The sequence below is a fragment of the Anolis carolinensis genome, unplaced genomic scaffold, assembly GCF_035594765.1.
Source record: "Anolis carolinensis isolate JA03-04 unplaced genomic scaffold, rAnoCar3.1.pri scaffold_8, whole genome shotgun sequence".
In the NCBI taxonomy this organism is placed as follows: domain Eukaryota; kingdom Metazoa; phylum Chordata; class Lepidosauria; order Squamata; family Dactyloidae; genus Anolis; species Anolis carolinensis.
This window is the reverse complement of record NW_026943819.1, coordinates 3893528-3911471: the sequence shown is the minus strand read 5'-3', so window position 1 is coordinate 3911471 and position 17944 is coordinate 3893528. Positions and strand designations below refer to the sequence as shown.

The following is a 17944-nucleotide window of genomic DNA, read 5'->3' as shown; positions in this document are numbered from 1 at the left end:
GCTAGTCCATAATAAAAGTGAAAACCTGTATGTGTGTATGTGGCACAGGTGTCCGCTCACACAGACAGCATCCGGCCTCCACAAACAGGCTCCAGTTCCCAGTGCTGAGAAGCCAGCAAGTCACTCCTTTCCACTGACACTGTGGTTACAGCAAGCTCCATGAACATGTAGCCCAACCCCTGCCAATGTCCTCCCCAAACACTACAGCCTTATGATTAAGCATCAAGAAGCCACAACCAGTGCAGCAAATACTAAGGGGAGTGAGAAAGCGAGAGGTGCCGCACCTGACATAAGAGACGTAGGAACTCCACTGCAAATACGTTGGGATGGTCTTGAAGCTGACGAAGAAGCCGGAGAAGAGGAGGACCGGGATGGCGGTGACGGGACCCACGAAGGTGGCCACCTTGGAGGGCAAAGGCAGAAAGAGACATGAAAGCCCCATTCCAACAGGATCTGCCTTTTGCAACACAGGGGCTCCTGGGGGTCTTGGACAACATGTCCCACCATTGAGCTTGGGAAGGTTAGGTCAACCTTCAGCAACTTCTCCAAAGACTGTTATGGATTCAAATGGTACCTGCAGGAACCTTGACTGCACTTTCTCCACTTCCCTCGGTGCCTTACCTGCAAAGAGGTGGATGCTGCTCCAATCATGAGCCCCAAGGACTGGGCCACCAGAGCGGTGGAGGTGGCAAGCGCAGAGAAAAGGAGGAAGCGAGTGGCTTCGGGAGGTTGTCCCGTCATCCAGTAGACAATACTGCAGTAGGTGATGGGGCAAATGACCTGCAAAAAGGAGCAGAGGGGTAAGTCAACATGATATTGAAAGGATGGGTGTCTTCTCCTCTTCCTCACCATACCTGCCTGCATACAGTTCCCAGATGCAAATGCCACTGTTAAGTAGAATGGAATGGACCTTGCTATCATTCTAGGAAGCACATCAGTTGAACTTCTGTCTGCCCACACCTATTAAACTAAAAGTAGGGAATTGTTGTGACTCAGCTGAAACCTCAGATTGACTCTAATGAGGATGGTGGGATTCAGGTTCACAATCAGGTTCAAAATGTCCCTGTTGTAGAAGATGAGGAACAGAGTGTGCAAGTTCGTTTTCCCACAGCAAGGAATGATGTTGATGATACTGAAACTAGCCAGGTGCAAATTGATTTAGAAAAGGAGGACAGTTCTCAGTCTGATAACAAGCAGGCTGACACTAACGAGCAGCAGGCTGACACTAACGAGCAGCCTGACCTTGATGAAACGTGAACCTTAGATCGAGCTGTTTGGAATTCAGAGTTCGAGGGAGTGTGAGAATAGCAAACAAGAAGAAGGTTAGAGGCCAGAGAAATGCTTTCATGTTTTGCAAAGGGTATTAAAGCAATATGTTTGGAGACAGACCTTTGTCAAAGCAACTTTTCTTTCAACCAAGAAGCAAGCTCTCGTTTTCCTGGATTATCTTGCAGCTTTTGTGTTCATGGGACTTTGTCATGTTCTAATGGGACTCTGTTTATTGCTGGTGATTCTTTGAATTATGCTCTAAGGCATTATTTTGTAACGATCTTTTCCAACTTTACTTTTGTCTTTTAAGAACTTTTTCTCTTCTATTTTTTAATAAACTATAAGGACTTCAACCTGTGTGCAGTTTGGTGTTTATACTGGTGTCCCACCAGTAACATGCTTTGCTAATTGTATATACAGTAGAGTCTCACTTATCCAACACTTGCTTATTCAACGCTCTAGATTATCCAACGCATTTTTGTAGTCAATGTTTTCAATACATTGTGATATTTTGGTGCTAAATTCGTAAATACAGTAATTGCTACGTATCATTAATGTGTAATGAACGACTTTTTCTGTCAAATTTGTTGTATAACATGATGTTTTGGTGCTTAATTTGTAAAATCATAACCTAATTTGGTGTTTAATAGGCTTCTCCTTAATCTCTCCTTATTATCCAACATATTGGCTTATCCAACATTCTGCATTAGTAAACAAAACCATGTGTTTTGGCACAAAAACATTGAAGCAAGCTGCGGGCAGAGGTGGAAGCAGGAGAAACCGGGGCATTCAAAAAGCCACCCAAAAAGTGGGATGACAGAAGATTAACGGGGACTGTTGCTGCCAAACTGGGACAGTTGAAGGATATGGAGATTGGAATTCCTCACTCACGCTGCTGTGGGAAAAGTGGGATGATTCCAGACCTCAATCCAGGATAAATCTGACAGGCTCATCCCTTACCTGGAAAGGAACATCCGCCATGGTTTTGGCCAGGAAATAGGCCTTCAGGCTGTACCAGTAGTTCAGGTGCTCTCTCAGGAACACAGACATCTCCAGCGGGACTGAAACAGCAAAGAGACGGAAGAGACGGGTGAAAAGGCAGCACAAAAGCTGCAGGATGGAGTCTTCCTTGCCTAAGAAAACCCTAAGACAATGATGGGCAAGCTTTTGAGCTTGATATGTCAAAATTCACCAAAAAAACCTAGCATGATTTGGGTGGTGTGTCACTTAGAGAAAAAAATAGTAATTTCGCAATATGTATAGTTTAAATAACAAAATATATAATTGTAATATATAACTGTATTCAATAAATCAAAAACTATTTACTACCATTATTTCCATGTACAACAATCTATGGTACCTCTTGCAGCTTCCACGCTGATTTCTCTCTATTCTAGTTTCAATGTAGTCATGAATAATGAATAATATAAAAATAATGTAATAGTAATAATATGATAATATACTACAATAATAATAGAATAATAATAGAAATTATATACAGTAGAGTCTCACTTATCTGAGCTAAATGGGCCAGCAGAAGCTTGGATAAGCGAATATCTTGGATAATAAGGAGGGATTAAGGAAAAGCCTATTAAACATCAAATTAGGTTATGATTTTACAAGTTAAGCACCAAAACGTCATGTTATACAACACATTTGACAGAAAAAGTAGTTCAATAGGCAGTAATGCTACATAGTCATTACTGTATTTACAAATTTAGCACCAAAATATCACAATGTATTGAAAACATTGACTACAAAAATGCGTTGGATAATCCAGAACGTTGGATAAGTGAGACTCTACTGTATATAATTGTAATATATAACTACATTCAATAAATCAAAAACTATTTACTATCATTATTTCCATGTACAACAATCTATGGGACCTCTTGCAGTTTCCATGCTGATTTCTCTCTATTCTAGTTTCAATGTAGTCATGAATAATGAATAATATAAAAATAATATAATAGTAACAATACGATAATATATTACATATATATATATATATATATATATATATATATATATATATATATGCGCGCAATGTGCATAATTCCCATGGAGTAAACAACAAAACCACTGGACCAAATCACGCCAAATTTGGCCACAAAAGACATAGTCATCCAATCAATCTGCATGTGGCAGCGTGTCAGGAAAAATGGCTAGGCGTGTCAGTGCTGACACGCATGTCATAGGTTGGCCATCACTGCCCTAAGAGATCCACAGGTGAACTTACACGTGAGGACGGTGGGCATCAGAGCGGCGAACATGAGGAAGAGCATGGAGAAGAAGAGGAAGCCCGTGTTGTTGAAGACCTTGGCGGCATCGTTGCCGATGTGCAAATAGAGCAACCCGATCAAGACGCCGATGCAGATGTGGGACATGAACCGCAGGTGAGTCAGAACCTGTGCCAAACGAAAGGTAACACTAGTATTTACTCTTACTTTCTTTGCGTCTTTCTTTGCAACCATTTGGAAAGGCCGAATTTTACTTTCAATCCCCAAATAGATGAGACCTATTTGCCATTATTATTGACACAAAAACACAGCAAACAAGATGCATAGGCTGGATTTTATATCTCAAAATCACAAGTTGAACATTTCCCAAGAGTTTAGGACTGTGTGATGTATTTTCGAATGATGTCCACAGTTGCAGTTGACAGATCGTGATTTTATAATAATAATAATAATAATAATAATAATAATAATAATAATAATAATAATGCCATTATTATTATTTTGTCATTATTATTATTATGCCATTATTGTTGTTGTTTTGTTGTTGTTGTTATTTTGCCATTATTATTATTATAGCCTCCGGTGGCTCAGTGTGTTAAAGCGCTGAGATGCTGAACTTGCAGACCGAAAGGTCCCAGGTTCAAATCCAGGGAGCAGAGTGAGTGCCCGCTGTTAGCTCCAGCTTCTGCCAACCTAGCAGTTTGAAAACATGCAAATGTGAGTAGATCAATAGGTACTGCTTCAGCGGGAAGGTAACGGTTTCCATGCAGTCATGCTGGCCACATGACCTTGGAGGTGTATAAGGACAACGCTGGCTCTTCGGCTTAGAAATGGAGATGAGCACCAACCCCCAGAGTCGGATACAACTGGACTTAATGTTGGGGAAACCTTTACCTTTACCTTCTTCTTCTTCTTCTTCTTCTTCTTCTTCTTCTTCTTCTTCTTCTTATTATTATTATTATTATTATAATTATTGCCAGGAGAGTGTCAAATTGTTCTAGAAACCATTCCCTGGATCTCTTTGTTGACCCTGTTCTTGAGACACTTAAGCCCTATCTCCAGTTTTTGTGAATCATCTCCAAGAAAGAGACCAAGGTGCAAATTTCCCAGCTTTGCAGAGAATCATCTCCAAGGAAGAGCTGCCTACAAATCTCCCATTCGCTTAGACATCGAAAGCTGAAAAGACTTCACTGTTTGGTTGTTGCAGCTTGCAAAGTCTTTCTAGGAAAATCTGTATAAATGCCTAGCTTCTACTTTTCCAGAACTCACCCTCCACTCTGCTCTACAATCCCCTAGAAGTACACACCTTAAGGGGCCCTCACCGTGTCTCGCATGATGGACAGGAAGGTCCTCTTGAAGAGAATGCAGAACTGGGTCAAGGTGCTGGTAGCGAACGTGTGGCTCTCGATGTGGTCCAGATCCTGAGGAGGACCCACAAAAAAGAGAGGTTAGATGAGACCTAGCTTGCTTGTATTATTATTATTATTATTATTATTATTATTATTATTATTATTATTATTATTATTCATCCTCATTATTTCCATGGTAGTTTTTACTGGCCACGAGAGTCAGTGTGATGTAGTGGTTTGAGCACTGGGCTATAATTCTGGAAACTTGGGTTCGAATCCCTACTTGACCACAGAAACTCAATGGTTGATCTTCAGCCAATGTGAGTAGATTAATAGGTACCGCTCCGGCAGGAAGGTAACGGCGCTGTATGCAGTCATGGCAATGGCCACATGACCTTGGAGGTGTCTACGGACAACGCTGGCTCTTCGTCTTAGAAATGGAGATGAGCACCAACCCCTAGAGTCAGACATGACTGGACTTAACGTCAGGGGAAAACCTATAATAATAATAATAATAATAATAATAATAATAATTATTATTATTATTATTATTATTATTATTATTATTATTATTATTATTATCCTCATCATTGCCATGCTGGCTTTTACTGGCCATGAGAGCTAGTGTGAGTTTGGGCATTGGATTATAATTCTGGAGACTTGGGTTCGAATCTCCACTTGACCACAGAAACTCAATGGCTGATCTTCAGCAAGTCACACTCTCTCAGTTCCTTAAACAGATGAGATCTAGCTTACTTGTATTATTATTATTATCATTATTATCGTCCTCATCATTGCCATGCTGGTTTTTACTGGCCCTGAGAGCTAGTGCGATTTTGGGCATTGGATTATAACTCTGGAGACCTGGGTTCGAATCTCCACTTGGCCGCAGAAATTCAAGGGCTGATCTCAAACAAATCACGCTCTCTCAGCCTCAGAGGCAAAGGCCTTCATAGAACAAACCTTGCCTATGATAGGTCAAAATGACTTCAAGGCACACAAGAACATGTTTGGTTAGTGGATTCTGGGACCTGTAATCCAAAAAGTATTCCCCAACTCTTCAGTAACTTGGTCAATAATAAGGTCAATTATCCAGTTGCGGGAACACGGAAGTTATTTTGCCAATGGAAAGAGGATTGAGAATCAATCCTACAGCCTTCCAGCTGCTGTTGGATTGCAACTCCCAGCATTCTTCATTATCTATGATAACAATGGGGCCCATGGTTCTGGGTCCCCTCAAGCAGACTCACCGCCACGCAGGGTTCTGGGCAAGAGGCATCCGTTTTGTCCGGGCTGCTCTTCTTGTCTGCCATGGCACACAGGCCGTTCTGGACCGCTTGGAACAGGAGTGGGTTGAGGTCGCCATACTCTCCCGAAGCCACTTCGATAACTGCAAGGACACACGTCGTGCACATGAGTGAGTCTGTACATGTGTGAGGTTGCACATGGGTTCACTTCCCAGGGGTTTCCATCCCTGTCGGGGGGTTAATTATCTCCGAACCACCCTGATTTATTGGTGAGTCATGCCTCTCACCAATCCATCCTCCATCAGACTGCTTAAGCATCCGGCTAAGCAGCACCGACAAACGACACCACAGTCGTAATTCAGCTGATCACAGCGGTTCCAAGGCTTTATTATATACAAACTATATACAACTACAAAGTCCATCACTCATAGGACCCATGCTTCCCTAAGCAAGGCAAAGCACGTCCTCCCTCTTTGCCAATCTGGCAACTACCACATTCCATAGCAGAATGACGAACGTCCTGTCCGCACTTCTGAGACCGGAAGGCTTGACCTATTGGCTAGGCAGGCTATCATTCAAGCTGGCTTGACATTAACCCGTGTGCTGCTGGAAAGCATGCCGGAATACACAGTTTCAAACTCCAACAGCAAAAACACTTGATTCAACATTTCACCCTTACACCAAAATACACCAACAATCCCTTGGTGTAATACAATTAACCCTGTTCCAGAGTATCCCATGGATACCAAAACCTACAGATGCTCAAGTCCCACTACGTACAATGGGTATAAAATGGCTAATAAACCAAACGTGAGTTGGGTTGTGCATCAATGTGCCACAAACAATGCTGAGGCATTTGTTCCAGAAACACAGTGGAAAGGACCAACTCTCCTGCAGCAAAACTACTCCTTCAATCAGAGCAATGATTGGTTGAACCCACACATACGTGTGAGGATTTGTAAAAAGACATTCTGATAGAATGGGTTGACTGGAAAGGCATGTGTCGACAGCTGATTGGCTGAGCCAGCCAGGAGCCAGAATTCCAATTGGCTACTGTCTCTAGCTTGTTGCTGAGACAAATGGCTTTAACTGCCACTTTCACCTCGGAGATTGAAGAGAGCGCTGACTGGAAATAGTCAGGGAAGGAAATGGCGGCCAGCTCTCTGAAGCCTGATTATTTATTTTTATTTATTTATTTATTTATTATTTAAACTTATATGCCTCCACTCCCCTAGGGCTCGGGGCGGCTTACAAGAAAGGCTAAAATCTAACAATTTAAAAACATCTTTAAAATATCTTTTTAAAAAATCTTTAAAAATCTTTATAAGGCAAATGAGGCATGTTTAAAGACTATTTAAATGGACTGTTAATTCCCTCTGTTCTCTGTGTGAATTCAGAGAGACTGTTGTATATATTGTCGCCCTGTTTGATCTTTTGAACTGAAGTAAAGATACTGTTACTTGTTACACAAGCCTGGGTGACACTTTATTATACTGCAGGGTATATCTTGGTTCAGAAAGCTTCTATTTATTTATATCTTTGCATCAGAGGAACAATGTTGTGAATTGAGCAGTTGAAAAGGGAATGCCCTCAATATCCACCACGACTTACTGAAATCTGCTGGGTTGTGGTAGGTGGGGCAATGAAGGCCCAGCCCTTTTAGGTACGGGATGAGGTTGGGCACGGCCCCCTTGAAGATGCATTGACCCTGGCTCAGGATATAGAGCTGGAAGGAAGAGGAGAAAAGGCACCATCAGAACAAAGGTTTCTGTTGCATGGCAGATTTCCACGTTTATGTCCCAATCTAGACATAGTGTCCTCACCTTGTCAAACTTCTCAAAGAGTTTGGCACTGGGCTGGTGGATGGTGCAGATGATGGTGCGCCCACCTTGGGCCAGGGATTTCAGAAGGGAGACCACCTGGAAGCAGGACGCACTGTCCAGACCACTGTGGAGACAAAAACACTTGGGTCAGAAAATAATTCCAGAAAGGCATGGGCTTTGGTGGGCTCCTCTGTGGAGTGGTCATTTCAGTGGTCTGCCTGCTTCTGGTGGGTTTTGCAAAGACATTTCAGCCGTGGATCCAGTGGCAAGGTTTCTAGAACTTGGGTTAATTTCGCTCTTGCCATCAGAGCTCAGAAAAGTGACTTTATTTGGGCTCCCAGCATCCAGAAGTCTAGATGTGGTGGACCAAAACATTATGGGTGTTGTAGACTGAAAAAAGTCATTTTTCAAACTACTAATCATTATGGAACTGAGTTCTTAGGTCTGAAGGAGATTTACAGGATGGATGGACGGACAGTTAGATCAGGTTTTGCTAAAGGAGATATACAGGAGAGACAGATAGACAGACAGATCCTTCAAGTTTTGATGAAAGAGACCTACAGGATAGATGGATGGATGGATGAATAATAGATATATAGTTTTTTCAGGTCTTGCTGAAGGAGATCTATAGGATGGATGGATGGACAGACAGACAGATAGATCTTTCCATTTTTGCTGAAGGACATATACAGGATGGATGGATGGAAGGATGGATTGAAGGATGGATAGATGGACAGACAGACAGACATTTCATTTTTTGCTGAAGGACATATACAGGATGGATGGATGGATGGATGGATTGATGGATAGAAGGATGGATAGGTGGACAGACAGACAGGTAGATCTTTCAATTTTTGCTGAAGGAGATCTACAGGATGGATAGATGGGTGGAAAGATGATAGACAGACAGACAGATAGATAGATAGATAAGACAGACAGACAGACTGATAGATAGATCTTTCATTTTTTGCTGATGGACATTTACAGGATGGATGGATGGATGGATGGAAGGACGGATGGATGGATTCATGGATGGACAGATGGACAGATAGATAGATCTTTCATTTTTTGCTGATGGACATCTACGGGATGGATGGAAGGAAGGATGGATGGATGGATTCATGGATGGACAGATAGATAGATCTTTCATTTTTTGCTGATGGACATCTACAGGATGGATGCATGGATGGACAGATGGACAGACAGACGGATAGATCTTTCAATTAATGCTGAAGGAGATCTACAGGATGGATAGATGGGTAGAAAGATGATAGATAGATAGATAGATAGATAGATAGATAGATAGATAGATAGATAGATAGGACAGATAGACAGACAGATCATCTACATGATGGATAAATGGATGATAGCTAGAAACTCGTAGATAGATCTTTCAGGTCTCGTTGAAAAGGATATACAGGATGGAAGGTTTTGCTTTGGGCTGAGACATCTCTCTCCAATAATGATGGGGGAATCTTCAGATCTTGCTTGCCTTACCCACATACTGTTTATAGATTGGGACCAGAGGGATCAGGGGAGACGGGTTCCTACCTGGTGGGTTCGTCAAAAAACATGACCGGAGGATTGTTGACCAGCTCCAGAGCAATGGCGAGGCGCTTGCGCTGCCCTCCGGACAGGGACATGGTTCGGGTGTAAGAACATTCCAGGAGGCTCAGCGCCGTCAAGATTTCATTCACCTACATCCAGGTGAGAGAAAGGGAACGAGTTATAGGAAAAACCAAATTAAGCCTAAATGTTAGCTGTCCAAATCCATACTGATCTTCAAAGCAGAATGCAGGAATGCTTACCAGCTCTTTCTTCACCTCCTGCTTCTCATTCAGCTTCAGGTTTGCAGAAACCTACATGAGAAGGAAAGCCAACAAACACATCACTTAGGAAGCAAACCAAGCAGTCTGGCATCGTTGAAATGAACTTCCTTGGGCATATGTCTCTGACACAAGCCAGGAGCCATGCATATTTTCCACCAAAGTTTGGAAAAGTTGGGTTTTTGGAATACAACTCCAATAATTCCTCAGCCAGTGGAGGTTTCCTGTGATTTGGAGTGGAACTAATAGAAACACTCAGTACAAAAACTCCTTTCTCGCTTACCATCATGGCCTCGCGGACGGTAAGATGGGGCAGCAGCATGTCGTCCTGCATTATGTAGCAAGACATTTTGCGGAAGGTGCGCAGATCCCTCTGCCGCCCGTTCACCAGGATCTGGCCCTTCATGCCCGTCTCCCTGAAAGGAAAGGAGAGATTTAGTTTAAGGGCAACAACAGAATTGGGACATCCATCGCTAATGGTCATGGCTTGATGTCCACCTGGAAAAAGAGAAGAACTCGTTGTTGGGGACCAAGACACTGACAAAAACTGAAAATGGTTGAAAAATGGAACCTTTTTAACCTGCAGATGCACGACTGACCACTAGATGGGGATGGTTCAATAGAGAGATAGGAAAATGAAGTAGAGCACAGGCAAAAAAGTGGACCAAGGATTGAAAGTTGGGTACATGGCTATAATTTTGTGTGTCACTGAAAGGCGAGGGAAGTCTATATGTTACACAATTGATGGGAACAGCATTTCTTAATAAAACGGAAGAATCCAGTGGCCCTAGTGCAATCTATACATATACACAGATATACAATATAATTTATAATAATATATAATATTATAATATATTGTATATGCATATAATATTACAGTAATAATATTATTTTGTAATGCAATATAATACTAATAATACAATATAATAATATTAATTATATATTATATATTTCATGTAATATGATTAATAATATTACAATACAGTAGAGTCTCACTTATCCAACATAAACGGGCTGGCAGAATGTTGGATAAGCGAATATGTTGGATAATAAGGAGGGATTAAGGAAAAGCCTATTAAACATCCAATTAGGTTATGATTTTACAAATTAAACACCAAAACATCGTGTTATACAATAAATTTGACAGAAAAAGTAGTTCAATAGGCAATAATGTTATGTTGTAATTACTGTATTGACGAATTTAGCACCAAAATATCACGATAAATTGAAAACATTGACTACAAAAATGGCTTGGATAATCCAGAAGCTTGGATAAGCAAGTGTTGGATAAGTGAGACTCTACTGTATACAATATAATTTACAATAATATATAATATTATAATATATTGTATATTCATATAATATTACAGTAGAGTCTCGCTTATCCAAACTAAACGGACTGGCAGAAGCTTGGATAAGCGAATATCTTGGATAATAAGGAGGGATTAAGGAAAAGCCTATCAAACATCAAATTAGGTTACGATTTTACAAATTAAGCACCAAAACATCATGTAATACAACAAATTTGACAGAAAAAGTAGTTCAATACGCAGTAATGTTATGTTGTAATTACTGTATTTATGAATTTAGCACCAAAATATCACGATATATTGAAAACATTGACTACAAAAATGGCTTGGATAATCCAGAAGCTTGGATAAGCGAGGCTTGGATAAGTGAGACTCTACCGTAATAATATTATTTTGTAATACAATATAATACTAATAATACAATATAATAATATTAATTATATATTAGATATTTCATGTAATAGTATTAATAATATTACAATATATAGATATAGTACAATATGGTAATTTATTGCCAGTATTGTACTATGCTAATAATATAATATTGTGTGTAAATTTAATTTGTAAACCGCTCTGATTCGTCTTTGGGGTGAGAAGGGTGGGATATAAATGTATTAAATAAATAAATGTGGGATTTAGCACAGCAGGCTAACCACCAGCTGCAATAAATCTTACCAATTGAAAGGTTGGTGGTTCGAAGCCCACGTCGGGCTGAGCACCTGACTTTCAGCCCAGCTCATTACCCATTTAGCAGTTTGAAAATGGCGGTGAGTAGATAAATAGGTACTGCTTAAGTGGGGAGGTATTTTAATGGCACCATAATGGAAATACCAGAAAAATGCTGGCAATCAAAAGAAAGGAGGAAGTTTGTGATCAGGGCTCTTCGACATAAAGGATGGAACAACAATATTCCCCTGCGGTGGGAGTCGAGCACAATCTCTAAGACGCTGAAGATGAGAAATGCCTATATATACATCTACAGTAGAGTCTCACTAATCCAAGCCTCGCTTATCCAAGCCTCTGGATAATCCAAGCCATTTTTGTAGTCAAGGTTTTCAATATATCGTGATATTTTGGTGCTAAATTCGTAAATACAGTAATTACATCAGGGGTCCTCAAACTTTTTAAGACAAGGGCCGGTCTACAATCCTTCAGACTGTTGAGGGGCCGGATTATCATTTGAAAAAAAAAATACAAACAAATTCCGATGCACACTGCACATGTCTTATTTGTAGTGCAAAAACAACAACAACAACAACAACAACAACAAGAACAACGAAAGAACAATTCAATATTTAAAAATAAAAATAATTTTAACCATCATACATTGATCAGGATTTCAATGGGAAGTGTGCTCCTGCTTCTGGCCAATGAGATATTCAAGTTAATTAGGGTTGTTGTTGTTGTTGTTGTTGTTGTGTGCCTTCAAGTCATTTCAGACTTTGGGTGAGCCTAAGTCTAAAATGTATTTATTTATTATTTATTTATTTACTGCATTTATTTACTACATTTGTATCACACCCTTTTCACCCCAAAGGGGACTCAGAGTGGCTTACAAATTATATGTACATACAATATATTATATTATTAGCATAGCACACTATTAGCATTATATATTACTATATTGAACTATACTGTAATATTATTAGTAATATTATATACAATATAGAATATATAATTAATATTATCATATGGTATTATTATTATTAGTGTTATATTGTGTTACATTATAATATTATTATCAATATTATATGTATATACAATATATTATATTATAAAACTGAGGGCGGGGGCCAGGTAAATGACCTCGGAGGGCCGCATCTGGCCCCCGGGCCTTAGTTTGGGGACCCCTGAATTACATCATAACATTACTGCGTATTGAACTACCTTTTCTGTCCAATTTGTTTTATAACAGGATGTTTTGGTGCTTAATTTGTAAAATCATAACCTAATTTGATGTTTAATAGGCTTTTCCTTAATCCCTCCTTATTATCCAACATATTCGCTTATCCAAGCTTCTGCCGGCCCGTTTAGCTTGGATAAGTGAGACTCTACTGTATCTCTTTTCTGTACTGTCTGTGTATAATGGCATTGAATGTTTGCCGTATATGTGTTCTGCGATCTGCCCTGATTTCCCTTTGAAGTGAGAAGGGCGGAATATAAATGCTGGAAATAAATAAACAAACTACATGCTACTTGGATGACTGTAACATATTCCATAGAGGTCTGTCTTTGGAAACGACCACCAGTCCTGAATGTTTGAGCCGAAATGCTGGTCACAGGAAATATACATGACCCTTTGTTTCCAGTTCTTTTCTAAACATGTTCTAAACAAGTCCTAGTTATGGCCAATAATGCCTTTTATGGACCGGAGGACTTTATAACTTTATAACTTTATAAAGACCGGAGGACTTTATAACTTAGCATACTTGCACAGCCATAAAGAGCAAGAGCAATAAAGCTCCATTTCGGGACATACGAGTGAACAAATCTGTGCGGTATCAGTTAATCCGAGATGCCTTGGCCTCTCACCGGTATCCAGCCAGGATGTTCATCAGGGTCGACTTCCCGGCTCCGGAAGGCCCCATAATCCCAATGAGTTCCCGCCGGCAAAACTTCCCGGACAGACATTTCAGCAGCGTCTTGTACCCTTGGAGGAAGAAAAAGAAGGAACGAGGATGAGACAACCGACATTTCGTATTTGCGTCTATTAATATTTACTATCTATGCCCCGCTTGAAGTTAGATAGCTGGCCATGGTGCTGCCAAAAGGAACAATTTTGTTTGTGCATGATTGAGAGCAGGGGAGCGGAAAGCCGGATTTCATAATGGTTGGGTGAGAAACGGTTGTTTCTGGGATGTCTTTTGACCCACATATTTCCTGTCCGAACTCGCAGGAGTTGTGTGACGACATTTGTTTGCCAGGGGAATTGAGAAAGACTCCAAAAGAGTTCAAAAGGGAGAGTGACTCTTGGAAATGACTGATGTAAACATTGGTTTGCAATGCCTCCTCTTTGTCTGTGGGTCGTGCTATTTTGAGGAATTCCCATTTATTTATGTAAGAAGCATGGATGCGTCTACACTGTAGATTACCATATATACTCAAGTATAAGCCAACCCGAATGTAAGCCGAGGCACCTAATTTTACCACAAAAAAAACTGGGAAAACATTGACTCCAGTATAAACCGAGATACCAATAAAATTACTGTATATACTCGAATATAAGCCGACCCGAATATAAGCCGAGGCACCTAATTTTACCACAAAAAAACTGGGAAAACTTTGACTCCAGTATAAGCCGAGATACCAATAAAATTACTGTATATACTCGAGTATAAGCCGACCCGAATATAAGCCGAGGCACCTAATTTTACCACAAAAAAACTGGGAAAACATTGACTCCAGTATAAGCTGAGATACCAATAAAATTACTGTATATACTCGAGTATAAGCCGACCCGAATATAAGCCGAGGCACCTAATTTACCACAAAAAAACTGGAAAAACATTGACTCCAGTATAAACCGAGATACCAATAAAATTACTGTATATACTCGAGTATAAGCCGACCCGAATATAAGCCGAGGCACCTAATTTACCACAAAAAAACTGGGAAAACATTGACTCCAGTATAAGCCGAGATACCAATAAAATTACTGTATATACTCGAGTATAAGCCGACCCGAATATAAGCCGAGGCACTTAATTTTACCACAAAAAAACTGGGAAAACTTTGACTCCAGTATAAGCCGAGATGCCAATAAAATTACTGTATATACTCGAGTATAAGCCGACCCGAATATAAGCCAAGGCACCTAATTTTACCACCAAAAAAACTGGGAAAACATTGATTCCAGTATAAGCCGAGATACCAATAAAATTACTGTATATACTTGAGTATAAGCCGACCCGAATATAAGCCGAGGCACCTAATTTTACCACAAAAAAACTGGGAAAACTTTGACTCCAGTATAAGCCGAGAGTGGTAAATTTCAGAAATAAAAATAGATACCAATAAAATTATATTAATTGAGGCATCGGTAGGTTACATGTTTTTGAATATTTACATAAAGCTCAAATTTAAGATAAGACTGTTCAACTCTGATCAAATCCTTACTCTCATCTTCTTCAGTGTAAATGTGCTTATGTATCCTTTTAATAACAATAGAGTAAAATAATACATGTAGTAATAATAATAATAAATACAGGAAAATAATACATGTAATAATAAATAGAGTAAAATAATAAATGCAATAATAATATAATAAGATCAGAGTGAAATAATAAATGTATTATTAATAATAATGAAAACAAATGTAATAGTAGCAACAATAATAAAGAAAAATAATAAATGTAATAATAGAGAAAAATAAAAAATGTACCATATATTCTCGAGTATAAGCTGACCCAAATATAAGCCAACAAGGAACCTCACCTGAGTATAAGCCAAGGGGAGCTTTTTCAGTCTTAAAAAAAGGGCTGAAAAACTAGGCTTATACTCGAGTATATACAGTAATTCAGTTTGATATCATTATAACTGCCATGTTTCAATGCTATGGAAGCCTGGATTTTGTAGTTTGGTGAGACACCGACAAACTTTGGCAGAGGAGGCAAAAGACCTTGTGCTACAACTCCCAGGATTCCATCGCATTGAGTTAAAGTGGGATCAAACTGCACTCATTCTACAGTGTAGATACTCCCTGTGATAGCCTCAGTTTAGTTATCTTTAGGATGGGCTGATGATGGATGAACGCCATAGATGTGGGCGAAACGTCAGGAGAGAATGCTTCTGGAGCATGGCCATACAGCCCAGAAAATGCACAACAACCCAGGGATTCCGGCCATGAAAACCTTTGGCAAAATATCTTTAGGCTTATTTTGCTCTAGGATGCATCTGTTGGCCTTTCTCTTCCAGGACCATATTATAAATTTATTTTCTTTACTTTCCAAACAAGGATAGAAATGAGAAACTTCGCAGCTTGGACAATTCCGACTTCGGCATTGCATAATAACCGTCTTGCACAGTTGTTTCAAAATCAGGTTGAGAACCCAGAGCAATGGCATCGCAGCCTGTTATGCTCAAAACATGGGGCTTGGATGGTTCTTTAAAAAGGTAAACACACCGCTAAGTGAAAGTGTGCACAAATGTAATAAATCGGAGATGCCCACGGGATATGGAAAGGATCCACTTAATAGTATCTCCTGTGGTTCGTCTTTGTCCAATTAGCAGCCTCTGCAGGGTGCATTCAAGACTGGGGAAAAGTCGCTTTGGGAGAAGAGATTTAACCCTTTCCTCTGACTTCTTTCCTTGTTATCAGTACAAATAATAATAATAATAATAATAATAATAATAATAATAATAATAATATTTTTCAATTTTTTCCCCTCAAAAAATCAGCTGATGACCCAAAATGCAGACTGTGCAAGGAAGCTGACGAAACCATGGATCATATCCTCAGCTGCTGTAAGAAAATCGCACAGACAGACTACAAACAGAGGCACAACTATGTGGCCCAAATGATTCATTGGAACTTATGCCTCAAGTACCACCTCCCAGCAGAAAAGAACTGGTGGGATCACAAACCTGCAAAAGTATTGGAAAATGAGCACGCAAAGATACTGTGGGACTTCCGAATCCAGACTGACAAAGTTCTGGAACACAACACACCAGACATCACAGTTGTGGAAAAGAAAAAGGTTTGGATCATTGATGTCGCCATCCCAGGTGACAGTTGCATTGACGAAAAACAACAGGAAAAACTCAGGACCTCAAGATTGAACTTCAAAGAGTCTGGCAGAAACCAGTGCAGGTGGTCCCGGTGGTGATGGGCACACTAGGTGCCGTGCCAAAAGATCTCAGCCGGCATTTGGAAACAATAGACATTGACAAAATCACAATCTGCCAACTGCAAAAGGCCACCCTACTGGGATCTGCACGCATCATCCGAAAATACATCACACAGTCCTAGACACTTGGGAAGTGTTCGACTTGTGATTTTGTGATACGAAATCCAGCATATCTACCTTGTTTGCTGTGTCATACAATGTTGTTGTGTCAATAATAATAATAATAATAATAATAATAATAATAATAATAATAATAATAATAATATCTTTATTTATAACCTGCCTCCATCTCCCTGAGGGGACTCGGAGCCATTCACATGGGGACGGAGCCCGAGAATAAATAAATAAAATCACCATCAATGAATGGAGTGCATTGGACCAAGTGAAGGAAGCCAAGGTTAAAAACAGAGGGAGGATAGAGACACTGGAGTATTTTAAAAAAACAGTGGGATGGAACAGAATTAATTGGGTCTCCCTTATTAATTAAATTTGCCATGTTGGCCACATGAATCCTGGCTTTCGTGTGCAAAATGTTGGGAAAATACTTGAGCAGGCATGCTTGAGCATCACCGCTAGAGGGACCCAGAAGATAACATATTTTCATTCCATTGGTTTTGTCAGAAGAGGCAATTCGTCATCCTATTCCAACAACTTTGTACAAGCAAAGATGCTCCAATGCTAAGGTCTATGATATTGCCTTTAAATGCCCCCAATTGTGAAGCGAACTTTTCCGAACTTTGTATACAGACACGCATTGATCGCTCCCATGTTTGTGGAAGATGACTAGGTGAACCAGCAACTACAACTCCCAAATGTCAAGGTCTATTTTCCTGCAAACTCCAGCAGTGTTCAAATTTGGGTATATTGAGTATTGGTGCCGAGTTTGGTCCACATCTATCATTATTTGCTCTCTGGATGTAGGTGAACTACAACTCCCAAACTGAAAGTCAATGCCCACCAAATCTACCCAATATTTCCTGTCGGTTATGGGAGTTCTGCGTGCCAAGTTTGGTTGCAAAATTACAGCTAGGAAG

The 17944-nt window shown here is 40.0% G+C and overlaps 1 protein-coding gene across 1 annotated transcript in view; it reads right to left on the bottom strand.

Annotated features, from left to right (window-relative positions):
- Positions 1–17944, bottom strand: part of abcg4 (ATP binding cassette subfamily G member 4) — a 47735-nt gene that overhangs the window by 9303 nt on the left and 20488 nt on the right. Inside the window, exons 3-14 of the mRNA XM_062961150.1 lie at positions 13597–13714; positions 10038–10170; positions 9737–9787; positions 9480–9625; positions 7929–8052; positions 7717–7831; positions 6109–6248; positions 4832–4930; positions 3509–3677; positions 2230–2330; positions 622–780; positions 285–403 (exon numbers count right to left, since the gene is read on the bottom strand). Of these exons, the coding sequence (XP_062817220.1) occupies positions 285–403; positions 622–780; positions 2230–2330; positions 3509–3677; positions 4832–4930; positions 6109–6248; positions 7717–7831; positions 7929–8052; positions 9480–9625; positions 9737–9787; positions 10038–10170; positions 13597–13714 (1474 nt within the window). The remainder of the gene's footprint in view (positions 1–284; positions 404–621; positions 781–2229; positions 2331–3508; positions 3678–4831; positions 4931–6108; positions 6249–7716; positions 7832–7928; positions 8053–9479; positions 9626–9736; positions 9788–10037; positions 10171–13596; positions 13715–17944) is intronic.